The sequence below is a fragment of the Pyrus communis genome, chromosome 5, assembly GCF_963583255.1.
Source record: "Pyrus communis chromosome 5, drPyrComm1.1, whole genome shotgun sequence".
NCBI lineage: Eukaryota > Viridiplantae > Streptophyta > Magnoliopsida > Rosales > Rosaceae > Pyrus > Pyrus communis.
The window spans coordinates 2369949-2383647 of NC_084807.1; the positions used below are offsets into that span (position 1 = coordinate 2369949).

At 33.8% G+C, this 13699-nt stretch overlaps 1 protein-coding gene across 1 annotated transcript; it reads left to right on the forward strand.

Moving 5' to 3' along the window:
- The first annotated feature begins 7471 nt into the window (after positions 1 to 7471).
- Positions 7472 to 12217, forward strand: LOC137735668 (protein NRT1/ PTR FAMILY 5.4-like). The gene is made up of 5 exons (XM_068475115.1): positions 7472 to 7633; positions 7769 to 7986; positions 9061 to 9312; positions 9588 to 9868; positions 11148 to 12217. The coding sequence occupies exons 1-5, from the start codon at positions 7528 to 7530 to the stop codon at positions 12019 to 12021; spliced, it is 1731 nt and encodes a 576-aa protein (XP_068331216.1). The 5' UTR covers positions 7472 to 7527; the 3' UTR covers positions 12022 to 12217.
- The last annotated feature ends 1482 nt before the right edge of the window (positions 12218 to 13699 follow it).

Below are 13699 nucleotides of genomic sequence, written 5' to 3' on the forward strand. Positions count from 1 at the left end.
TGGAATTTGTGGAGGATGAACGGTTAGCGATGGCAGACAAAGAAAGCGATCAATGCACACATAATACAGGTGCATTTTTGCTCACCTCACTCAAGGTGATAATGCTTCACCACCCTATTTATCAATGTCGTACGACTTTAAATTTGAAACTTGTATCTATCCATTACACAAATCTTGAAAGTTAAACTTATCTAAGAATAATTAATGAGATAATGAGTATCATCATTATTTAAAGATGGTGAGTATAAATATTCTCCGCACATTACTCCTTGAAGACTTCATTTGGGCCTCATAAAGTGGAGAATATAAACAAACCCTTTTTCATGAAGCTTTATTAATTGCTTGAATTTTGTTGCTATTTACATGTAGAACTCATGAAATAATGAAATACCGGAATGTTCATGATGCTGGTCAGAAAAGTTAGTTGGATTTCACAATTGATCAGACCCTGCATACACGTTCTCGGCTATTGATTGATGCATTGCAAAACTCACCCACTTACCGATGCATCAACAGTTTCCAACCTTTGTTAGAATAATTTCTTCATCATGTGATCTTGCTCGAAGTTGTTGAATTTATTTGTGTCTTCCCAAACCATGCACTGGTGGTCTCACTGTGGGCGCCAAACGATGTTCACCCCAAATTTCCAAGCCAAGGAATAGACCCAGATAAATCAATCAACAAAATGATATGAAGTTGAATACTTGGGCACGAAGATATACTTCTAATCAAAGAAATTGTGAAATTTTTTTTATAAACGGATAATCCCTAGGTGGATTTGTCGGACCATAGAAATGAGAAATGAAGATGGAGAATAAGGGTCATTCAGTCCCATAATTCCAATTGGATTTATGGTGACAGATGCGTGACTGTAGCCTTTCTGTTCAGATAAGAGAGGGAGTGGAGGTGGAGTCGACGGAGAAGAAAGGGATTGATTGTGCTTTTTGTAATAAAGATGGTGAGAGTTTTATTTGACATATGCAATATTAATCTTATGGGCTACATAAGCGGTCAGTACTCAAATATTATCCTAAAATTATATCATGCATCATAATTGGTGAGCACAAATATCAAATTCACTACAAATATGTACACTCCTCGTCCTCATGTGAACTAAACCCAATCCAACCAAATAAAGGCAACGACTACCAGACCAAATGCATAGTTTGGTTCCACAACCTTCTGCACATGTAATCACTTGTGTGTTCTTTATAAAGTTTATTAATTACAAAAACCAAAGTGGAACCATTTTTGTTCTTTTAATTATAGGTAGGGTGAAATTGACAAAAGAAAATTATAGGTAGGGTGACACATGAGTTCGTTTACTTTCTTTTCTGTTATTATTATTTTTGCTTCTTGAGGGTCCCGTAGCGGAAGGAGTTGGTCATAATTCTCTAGAAAAGAGGAACAGATACACAGAACCCTAATAGCTAGAGTGGTCGAGTGGATTGCATGGCCCCTTCTCCACCCAGTGAATGTGGTGCCTTGAGATTTTCCAGAAAAAAAATGGACTAAGTAACGTGAATGAAGCAGCTGACGATATATATAATAATCAAAGTCATCTTGACAAAGTTATATTGACGTATTTGTACCAAATATTTACTGTCATACCTACAATATTTATTAGATATCAATGAAATATTTATTGAATATCAGTGTCGTTACCAAAACATTGATACTTATATTCAGTTTACCATCATTGTCAGCGCCGCTATCTGAGTCATGCGCAATCCATACGCACGACCCATGTGTGTAGAAGAGAATTCGAAGAAGAGAGACACCAAAAGATAGAGATCTCACATGCTATTGTAAATTTTTAATAAAGGCTTTTCAGTCAAAATGGTTTTTGAGATTTGCATAACTCCCTTACTTTAGTCCCTGAGATTTAAAATCAATAGAAGTAGTCTCTGAGTTTGTCCACCATCAATCATTTTGGTCATTCCTATAAAAATTTCCGTTAAATAAATATAAAATGTCAAAAATACCCTCAATTTTTGTCAAATCATTTTGACCTATTGTTTATTACATTGAGGCTATTTTTGTCATTTGGTCCTTATTTAACATAAATTTTCAAGGATTGACCAAAATGATTGACGATGGACAAACTCATAACCACTTCTATTGATTTCAGATATCAAAAATCAAGGTAATGAGTTAAACAAATCTCAATTACTATTTTGACTAAAAAAATCTTTAATAAATAAAAACAAGACAATCTTAAATTACAATTTGTGGTGCAATATAACCTTAAATATTCTATGGCGATATAAACATAGTACACTTGGCTAAATTAATAAAAAGGGAACACCTCCTCCTCATTACTTGATAACATGGGAATGGCAGGGGAGGGTAGTGGAACCGGGTCAAATCGATTTGACAAAAGACGCACTTAGCTACATAATATGGTCCGGATTCAAAGTTGTGCAAGTACAGATGCACTATTTTATGTCTTTCCTTCAGAAATCAACTAGCTCTTCGTGGTGGTGATATTTCTCGTTCTAGGATTAGATGAGATTTTAAGTTCGAACGTTCATCTATTCTGATGATTAAAGAGAATATATTTGTATAAAGAAATTTTTCAGTGTCAATTCTCGCTGCATTAGTATGCTAGCATAATGCATTTGTATTCTTTTATTTTTGGTTTTTTTTTATTTAATAAATTTCGGAGATAGAGGATCGGGGTCGTTCTATCAGGGAGTTAGCCTTTTTAATCGTTTTGGATGGAAATGAAGTAGCCTATTTGTAGTTGATAGCTAATCTAGGGGCATTACTTCTTTCTTTCCCCCTTGTGCAGGTTTAGAGAGTAAAGCTACAACTATTGTAGTCCGATGACCAAGCCTTATTTATACGTAGTTTGACTCGCTAATCCATTATCATCCTTTCAATAGAAAAATATCAATAGCTTATATATTTCGTAATAAAGCAAGTAACATCTCAATTTTATTTTCAATTAAAGTTGAAATATTTTTTGTTATTTTCCTTACCATGGAAGAAAACTAAATTTTTTTTTTCTTGTTAAAAACAAATATTATCATTCTATTTTAGACTAAGAGGAGAAAGAACGAATTGAACTCAGCACGCAATGTGTTAAAAGAAGAAGAGAATTGAACTCTTGCTCAACATATATAATTCTATGTCATTTTCCCACTCACTTTCACTACTTGGAGTCTTGGACCAATTAACCTCTAGGTCCATGGACTCTTTCCAACTTAAAGCATAAACAAGTTTTGAGTTCATATGACATCATTTTGAGTATCTAGCGTGACCGTCCCACATATTGGTTTCGTGTGGATGGTTGCAAGAAAATTTGATGCCATTTATGTCCTTGTCATGCCCTTGATAAACATGAAATTTTTGAACTTCTCATTCGAATTATTCAACAATGCATATAAATGTACTAGAGTAACACCTTGAATGATAGAGGCAAAACAAAAAACAAACAAACTTTGGTGAAGGTAAATCTAATGAGGAATTAACTTGAGAATCGTATAGTTGTGGCTCCTTTTTGAAACATAACACCATATTTACTTATAAGGAATAGGAATTGAATTCGTTTTGATTCTTGAAATCTCTGTATTTACTTACATCTAAAAAGTGTAAGTTTTTCTTTGAAATCTGTAATAAAATATATTGCAAGGACTAGGTCTGATTCCCTCCTTACTTTCCTTATTTCTTTAAATTCTCCAATTTCTTCCTTTTCCCATTATTGTTATGCAAACATGGTTAAGTCCACACTCAGTGTATAACTAAGGTCTTCCACCGTAGTTTGAATGAGTGTGATACCTATATCTATGAATTTGGTAGACTGAGTTTGAAACCTATAACACTAAGCTACACTAGTGTGAGTCAGTAAGTACATGTGAGTCATACTATTTTTCACAAAAATAGATTGATATATTGAACTCATGAGCTCAGTAGATTAGTATCACACTTAACTTTTCTGGCCCATTGTAGTAGTGTGATTTCTATATGAGTTCAATATATTGGTACCCTACTCACTTTCCCATGCTTACTATGGGAGGTGTATTATATATAGAGTTTGATGGAGTTTCATAGAGTTAAACGCAAGGTTTTGAGAGAGTTTACTTGGCTTCCATAGAATTCAGTGGATTTATTGAATTCTACATGGATTGTCGGAGGGGTTTTTTTTTTTTTTTTTTATTTTTTTTTTTATTTTTTTTTTTATTCGGTTAATGGATTGTTGAGAGACTTTTATCATGAATTTTAATAGAATTATGCGATTTGTCATTAACATTTTAGTGATCAATATACTAATTATGTTTTCAAATTTTCATTATTTGAAACGGTGATTATGATCATGAACTTGATCATATATATGAGATGGTGGCGGAGATACCACATGGTGATTGTTGGCTAAATGATGGTAGTAGAGGTGTTGTCTTTGGTGACGGTAGTAATAGTAGGGATGGTGATTGTGGTGGCTCCATGGTGTTGGGGTGGTGTAGTTAGGGGTAGGGACAATGGTGATGGTGATGGTAGAGTTGGCAGTCATGGTGAAAATGGTGTTAGTGGTGGTCATGGTAGGGGGTGGCGGCCGTAAAAGGTTGTGGAAGTGGTGGAGGTGGCAATGGCAGTTATGGCGAGGATGGGTAAGGTATATAAGGTTTTGGTAATAGAGGTAGCGATCATGGTGGTGGTGACGACGACAAAAAGGTGGGCGTAGGGGTGGGGATGGTCATGGTAAGATGGTGGTGAGTGGTGGTTGTGATGGTCATTGGATTATAGTGGGTGGTGGAGTATATCATCATAAGAGGTTGGATTTTCTATGGCAAAAAAACTTACTATAAAAGAATCAAAATCCATCAAAATTCATGATGTTTCAAAATCCTTTAAAATCAATGAAATTTTGAATACATATGGATATTTGTAGACTCACAAAAAACAAAGTTGAATACCACAATAATTTCATAGACTTTTTAGAAAACATAAAAAGTCTGTATTTGGTATCTAGTACTACGGTCTGGTGATATTCCTGTTTGCTTAGAAACGAGAGGTCTTAGGTTCAAATCTCGTGAATGACGAATTTGATACTAAATTAGGCTACCTATTATGTGACTTAATCAAACTCCTTCTCCCATAGTTTAAAAATATTGATGTACTAAAAAAAAAAAGTCTATATTTAATGCATGGTGACTTTTATTGCCTCTTTGGACGTTTATATTGAATACATCTATATTTGAGGGTATAAAAGTTCATCAAAGTCATATATAATACACCCCCTAATCTTCTTTATAAAATCAATGACTAATGAAGGGAAAATTAAGATATTGAAAGATTCGAATCATGGAATCATATTGTGAGACATAAGCACCACACACCACTTGTGTGTGCGGTCCCGTCAATTCAAACTCCTTCTCATATTATCACCTTAATTAGTGAGGTTCTCATGCATAATCCCATCATTAATTATTATTATTATTTGTATATTTTATAGACTGGTGGATACGCACTCGATCATTGTGAAATTGCAGGGAACACCGACTACCAAACTCCACGGTGGAGTTTTATAAAGTTGGAAGAAAATGGTAACCCTAACACTGTGACTAATTATTGTCTTTGACAATTCCTCACAATACATAACTTAATTAGTTCATTTGAGGTCATCCAAATTTACCAATACTATATTATTTTATTTTTGTCTTCCACCTTCAATGAAATTTATGCATGGTGTCGACTAACACAAATTTACATACCAAACAAAAAAACCAGCAAGAATAAGAGAATTTTAATCAATGTTAGAAATTGTTAACCTAAATTAGACATTTAATTAAATAAACTTTTTATATTAGCACCCCACAAAATGTTGAATACACTCCACATTAAAATTTAATATTAAATAACTTATTTATTCTACTATGCAATGACAATTTAAACTTTATTAGGTTAAAAAAAAATAAAAAATTCTATATACACCCAAATCATTTTTAACGTATTCAACTATCAAAACCCTTATGACCCTCCATTGTTGAACAAAGCTCTAAACAATGAAATACAAACATGTTGATTGAGAAAAATTATTTTTGACGAATGAAACACGAAATCTATGTTTCAGAAGCTTCACATGAGGTAAGACTTCATATTATTTATTGTTTTAGTGATTTTAACAATATAGATAATTATTTAATCTTGCTTTTGATGCGTTATTCAAGCTTCTATGTTCGTATTCATCTTTTAGGGATCACAGGGATTACATGAAGAATTAAATACATAAACTTACCACCAAATATTAAAAACAGACGACATGGGTTTTAATAGTGGAATTGAAAACAACCCACATATGCTTTAAATCCCAGGCGGCATTTTTGTCAAAATTTTAGTCGGTATTTTTTGTCCAAATTAAAAGCTTTATAAGATTTGAAAAATGTGGGGTGTATATAAAATATGGAGTGTATATAGAAAATGTAAGATATATATTAGGAATGTGGGGTGTGAGGGAATTATGGGGAAATATGTGTGGTGTATTAAGATAATTTTTAATTAAAAAAGTAAATGTAAAATGTATTAAATATGTAGGATTTATTCAACAATATGTGGAATGTTAATATAATAAGGAAATTAAATATCACCAACCCAATAAGAGAGATTTTTTTCCTTACACAGGCAATATCAAGAGTATAAACAACTATATATAGAGGCATTTGTTATCACATTCCTGATTTATCGTTTTGCACTTCAAATTAATATATTAAAAGTAGGGGATGGATTAATATCTAAATATTTAAAATAGGGGATGGATTTTTAACACTACTTTTCTACAAAAATTTCCACATAAGTTTTTGTAAGACCCATTTCGTAATGTTTTTCAATGATTTAAACAGTCTATCTTTTAGGTATTCTCTAAAAGATTATGTCTACTAAAATCACCAAAATTTGAAGTCATATGACCGTTGGATTAAGAGTTTAGAGTTTCTTCACTACAAATGAATGTTTTAATGATTTTGGATTTGTCTAATTTTTTGCAAAGATAATCTATGAATGACGTTAAAAAAGATAGATGTTCAGATCATTAAAATACATTACAGAGTGTGCCCCATAAAAATGTGTATAAAAAGTTATGTAAAAAAAGTGGTATCACAGATCCGCTCCCTTTAAAGTATTTACGACGAAGCGTTGTAGTGTGTATATATATATACACACACTGATACATTTATACTAAGGGTTGTGAGGAATAAATTGGTTGCGAATCATTTTTGAGATTCAAACTTAAGATCTCTTATTTACAAGTGAAAAAAAAATACAACTAAATCGTAATGGATTTTCTAGCTATTTGTATGCTATTGCTATCGTTTAAAAGATGGTAGATGTATGATGTATGAAAGACTGCTCATGACTATACAGTGACATGAGTGCCAAAGTTCCCAAGTTGTCATTGCTTTTGGGACTTTTCTTGTCTATATAAAGGACCCATAAAACACTCGGAAGCATTTCATCGAGACACTTCCCAAACGTTTTATACCAACCTCCATCAGTCCAGCTCCCTACACCATCACTTTCCCCAAAGACGCCATGACAGAAAATGGCCACCAGATGCAGTTATCCAGCAACAACCCCTCCGCCACTCGCCGCCACAAATCCTCCAGGGGTGGCTGGAACGCCGCCATTTTCGTCATCTGTAACCCTTTAATTTGTTATAATTTTCTTTTTCCCTGAAAAAAGTTCAAACTAATTAAATTACAGATTTAATTGATATTATTTTTTGTTTCGGTTATGTGATTTTCTGAAATATTTATATCTAATTAATGTGCAGTTGTAGAGATAGCAGAGAGATTTGCCTTCTATGGCGTGTCTGGCAACCTTATCATGTATCTTACAAAGGATCTCCACCAGGCCACAGCCACGGCGGCAAAGAACGTAAACATGTGGATCGGCGTGTCGTCACTCTTCCCTTTAGTTGGCGCTGTGGTGGCCGACTCCTACCTCGGCCGCTTCGTGACCATCATTTTCTCCTCCTCCATTTATTTGATGGTAATTTTTTTCCAGGGTTAGCCTTATCATATGTATAAGGGATGGTTTAGTTATGATCCCTAACTGTTATAGACTCAAACTTTATGCATTTTAGATTTTTGATTGAAGTCTCATTTCTACTACATAAATTATATAATAATAAAAGAGATACAATAATACCAATAAAGACTTAACCGTGTTTTTAATTTTTATTTTTATTTTTTTGCTTTCATTTACATTACCTATTTAATTATTCAAAATTGCTTATGGGTTTTAATAAAAAAAAAAAATTAATAATTGCTTATGGGTGCATTCTAGATTATAAAAAAATAGGATTTTATTATTTGTATTTTATTTTTTAAAAATGAGTACATTTATATAATAAAATTTGGCTACATTTTATATATAAAAAATTGGTACATTTACATAAAAAAACGTGGGTACATTTTATATAGAAAACAATGGGTACATTTTATGTTAAAAAAAACAATGGTATATTTTAGATTAAAAAATAAATAGATTTTACATTAAAAATGAGTACATTTTACAAAAAAAATGGTACTTACAAAAAAATAGGGATACATTTTACATGTAACAAAGTGATACATTTGTAAAAAAAATGGGTACATTATAAATAAATTATGGGTACAAATAAAAGGTTAAAAAAATTATGAGGACAAATAAAAGTTTAAAAAATAAGGGACAAAAAGAATTAATATATGGGTACAAATTAAAATGTAAAAGAAAATAGGTACAATTTAAAAAATGGTTGCAAATTAAAAATGAGTACAAACTAGAAATAGAAATATATGATAAAAAGTTTAGCCATAAATATAATATATCAAATGTAACGTTTCTAACACTAAATAAATATATTAAAAAATAAAACTTAATTAGCTTGACATGTAATTTTTTTTTTTTTTTTTGAATAATTAATGGTGTTTATTAAAACCAAAGAACTTTGATCAAAATTTGAAAATGAATAAAATTTTAATCAATGGAGTAAAAAAAAATAAGGATGAGAATCTAATATCTTCTATATATAAACTAATTAATGTGCTCTAGCTAGCTAATGCTGTTTTGTCACATGTAAAGGGAATGCTTCTACTATGCTTATCTGTCTCCGTTATTCCTTGGCACTATCGCGAAGCAGTGTTCTTCGTTGCTCTGTACATTTTAGCAGTTGGCGAAGGCGGGCACAAGCCTTGTGTCCAAACCTTCGCCGCAGATCAGTTCGATGAGGACTCGGACGAGGAGAAAAAGGCTAAGAGCTCATTCTTCAACTGGTGGTATTTAGCGATAGTCGTTGCTGCCACCGTTGCCACGCTTGTGGTGATCTACATTCAGGTGACAGATAGTTGTCAAACTATTTTCCCAGTTCCCACATAATCTTGAAATGTTTTGCATTATTAATTATGTTTTAATCGTCAAACTTTATAGATATTATATTTTAGCTGAATTGTTTAGTTAAATTTTTGAATGCATGTCATCTTTTAATTGAATTTCGTTTCGTCATTTCTTAGTTTACTGCTACGTGACAAAAACAAGCCTCAAAATTAATGCATTTTGTAAGATAGGGATCGGAATCTTCAGATCTGTTAAATTTTTCTATCATACTGCAGGACAACGTGAGCTGGGTTGTAGGCTTTGGCATTTTAACCGTGGTTGTGGCAGCAGGCCTGTTATTATTTTTACTTGGAATCAAGAGGTACCGGAGGCAAGCTCCTCTCGGAAGCCCCTTTACCGCGGTGGCACAAGTGTTTGTGGCGGCGGCACGGAAGTGGCGCGTGAAGGAGACGCCTGATTGGGATGTGTATTGTGGGGATGATGAGAGGAGTGGTGGGAGTAATATGGAGGTTCGTAAACTCAAGCATAGGACTTTGGCTCGGACAAAACAATTCAGGTATACGTCACTTTTCAACAATATTTGGATTGATTTTCTGAATGAGAAATACGAAAGAGACTCCTTCAAAATGAGACTTTTCATAAACTGTCTGTCATCTCACAACTTAACGTTAACTCTTGTATTAATATTATGATACATTGTGTAAAAAAAACAAAAGTGATAAAGAATATTTGAAGAGTCTCATTTTTTGAAAAAATCTCCTAAGATTACACTTTGCCAAATTCTAATTAATTGAGTCGTACCAAAAAACGTTTAATTGGGTCAGGTACGAGTAGTCAGTCCACTTGGCAGGCATGCCCAAGTGTGGGAGGCTTTGCCAAGTTTTCCTAATTGTTGGACTTTATGAGTAAATCACAAGGTCAACGTGCGTGGGATAAGTGTTGGAAACGTTTATGGTTGTGGAGAAAGAACCTAAAAACTAAAAAGGTGATGTAACATTGAAAAATAAATAAAATAAAAGTAGATGATGTGAGAGTCGAGTTCAAAACCGCACTGGATCATGTTGTAGATCACATCTTTGATTTAGATGTATCTATTTGTATAGGTGCATTGTCTAGCTCATATGTCACTATGTGTGAGTTTTTATTGAAATTATGTCGCTAAATAGTTTTGGAGAATAACTAAGAAGATAATGTCAGAGTTGAGTTAACAAATTTGAATTGCATTATAATTTGGTGGCTATAAAGTTTCACATATCGCTACATGTATACTATAAGCACTTACCACATATATAAGTGAGGGAATAAATAATTGAGTTTATTGTAGGCTTGCAATTTTGGAATTCCCACTTTAGTTTCTTGCACTATATATCATCATGAGTTTATGAGAATTATTAAGTATTCTATCATTTCAGTAGTGTAAAAAATATTGTTGTTTAAAAAATTTAGTATTCAATATGGAGTTTGGTTTTTATTTATGATATAAGCATATCGACTTATGGTTAGCTTATTATTTTTAGCCTAGTATTTTTCATGTTTACGGACCAAGTGGCTTTAGATTCAAAAGTTATTGCTATAGCCAAACATGAGAGAAATGTTATTTAACCGATACTGACCAGATCATTTTATCGGGAATGGGGTGTAAATTAAGAGTGCCAATGTTATTATTCAAATTAGAAAGGGATTTACATGTTTTGTTTTACATACATACATACATTCATATATATATATATATATATATATAATTATTTCCATTTGATCATGAACATTAATATACTCGGTTTTTATTTTCTAAACCAAACATGCTTAAAAAGTTAAAAGTATATTCCAAAACGCAGGTTTTTGGACAAGGCAATGATCATTGACAACCTTGATGCATCAAGTAACGTTAGGAACCCATGGAGACTATGCTCTCTAAAACAAGTGGAAGATGTGAAGCTGGTCCTGCGTCTTATTCCCATATGGTTGAGTTGCTTAATGTTCAATGCAGTTCAATCCCAGCTCCACACCTACTATACCAAGCAAGGTTCAACGATTATTCGCTCAATCGGACCCCATTTTCAGCTTCCTCCAGCATCCCTCGGAGCCCTCGTTGGCCTCATAATCTTAATCACCGTGCCAATGTATGACCGGATTTTCGTCCCAATAGCCAGAAAGTTCACGGGACATCACTCAGGCATGACCGTGCTGCAAAGAATCGGCTTTGGCCTATTCCTGTCCATACTCAACATGGTTGTGTCAGCCCTAGTGGAAGCCAAAAGGGTTAGTGTTGCTAAACAACATGGGATCATTGACAACCCTAAAGCAGTAGTGCCAATGAGAATGTGGTGGCTGCTCCCACAATACTTCATCTGTGGTTTATCAGACACATTCACAATTGTAGGACTCCAGGAATTGTTCTACGACCAAATGCCAGAGGCGATGAGAAGTTTTGGAGCAGCTGCATATTTAAGTATAATAGGAGTTGGAAGCTTCATAAGCAGTGCTGTTATATCTGTGGTACAGGCTATTAGCTCCAAGGCCGGGGAAGAATGGTTAGGTGACAATCTCAACCGCGCACACCTCGATTACTTCTACTGGGTACTTGCAGGATTGAGTGCTTTGAGTTTGTGTGTTTACGTCTTGTTTGCAATGAGTTTTGTGTACAAAATTGTTCAAGGGAAAGACTCAGCCGGGGAGACAGAGGCAAGCACTAGGGTTGGAGAGGCATGAAAGGCTTGGTTTGAACTACTTTAGTGAAAAGAGAAAATTATAGTAGTGATACTTGTACTAAATCTACTAGCTGAGTGTGCAACTATAATACATTCTCTAGCAAAAATTATGTGCATTAATGATGGAATAAGATCCACTTCGAATCTTTGTGTTCGGAATCCGCAGATCGAGAGATCTGAACCGTTCAAGAAAGAGATCCAAGCAGTTTAAGTTTTTGAATTTTAGTGAAATGGATTAGTGAGATGGACTAATGGGGGTTGTAAGATTGAAATTGAGTGGCATGGATCTCTTGGTTCGCGAGCTCTGAACACAGAGTCCGGAGTGGATCTCATTCCATTAATGATAGGCTATTACACAATTCAAAATTTCAAGCTGAAGTTTAGCTATTTCAAAATGGCGTTGGGCCTTAAACCCTAGGGGAAACTCCAACGCCCAACTTGACGAATATCGTACTCGACTTTGAATATGAATTTTTTCAACGAAAATGGGGTTTTGAATTTGGGGCGATAATAATTTTTAATTTATCATTGAGAAACACTTAAACAACACTATAACGTAACAATGTTATGCAACATAGCTTTGACATCAAATACTAAATTAACAATTTGTTGTACAAAAATTAGCCTTTGGAGTTTCAGTCGAGGAGGAAAGATTTAAACTTCGGATGTTTTTAATTTTGAAAGTTTATATATTGATGAACAGCTTAGGTTGGTACTTTATAAGGTTTAGATGCTGGGAATGCCATGTCGAATCAATGCGGTTGAACTTAATATTTTTCTGTTAAAATTGTAACTTTTTATAGTTTTTTTGGGAAAAAAGAAGAATAATTTTTCAATAATTTATAAAACTAATCATAATGCCTCCAACTGTTTGATCTAAAGAATTTCAAATCTAGGCTTTTTATTATGTACGAGTGCATAAATAGTGTATCACGCTACATGAAATGATATCCAAGCACAATTTAATCGTTTTTTGCATGTGATGGGCTTTGTGAACAGTGATGACCTGGACTACCAAATGGGCTTCAAATAGCAAGCCCTTTTGGCCAAATATTTTCCTAATGATTTTTTTCGTTTCGTTGGAGATAATTTTAGGTGAAAAAAAAAAAAGAATATTGGTTATTTGACACCTTATTAGAGATGGACAAGGATTGTCTACTCTCCACTTTCGATGTCCTTCTCGTGCCTTCTTGTTTGTGTGGTCACGGTTAAGTCACGTCAATATTTTATATTATTATTATTTATTTTAGCTTAACCTTGACCATACAAAATAGGAGAGCACGTGAAAGGCATCGAAAGTGGAGGGCAAACAATCCTTATCCATCAGAGATGACTTAAAAGTTTTATTAAGCTTAACCCAAAAAAAATTAACACGTAAAAAAATAATTTTATACTTTCGATTAGGTTAAAAGCAGAAGCGGCTTTGGAGAATGGAGCGAAATGTTCGCATGACGTTTTTCAATTTTCACTTTCCTCTCCCTCTTCACGAATCGCAAACCACCCTTTACAAAGTGGTGCACTCTCCATTTTGCCCTCCTTCATTTGACCAAACCAAACAAAATTCTTCGCAAACCAAAACGGTCAACGAGTCCGTTCCAGTCATTTCACACCCCTAAGCCCCCACAAAGCACACACCCCCGTAAACCAGTACGGCTCCAAAATTTCAAAAAAATCCATCA

Excerpts from the sequence above, each read along its gene's own strand:
- LOC137735668 (XM_068475115.1), top strand. The coding sequence starts at position 7,528 with ATGACAGAAAATGGCCACCAGATGCAGTTATCCAGCAACAACCCCTCC. Across the intron at positions 7,634-7,768 it reads CGCCGCCATTTTCGTCATCT|TTGTAGAGATAGCAGAGAGA; the intron begins GTAACCCTTTAA and ends ATTAATGTGCAG. Across the intron at positions 9,869-11,147 it reads GCTCGGACAAAACAATTCAG|GTTTTTGGACAAGGCAATGA; the intron begins GTATACGTCACT and ends TCCAAAACGCAG.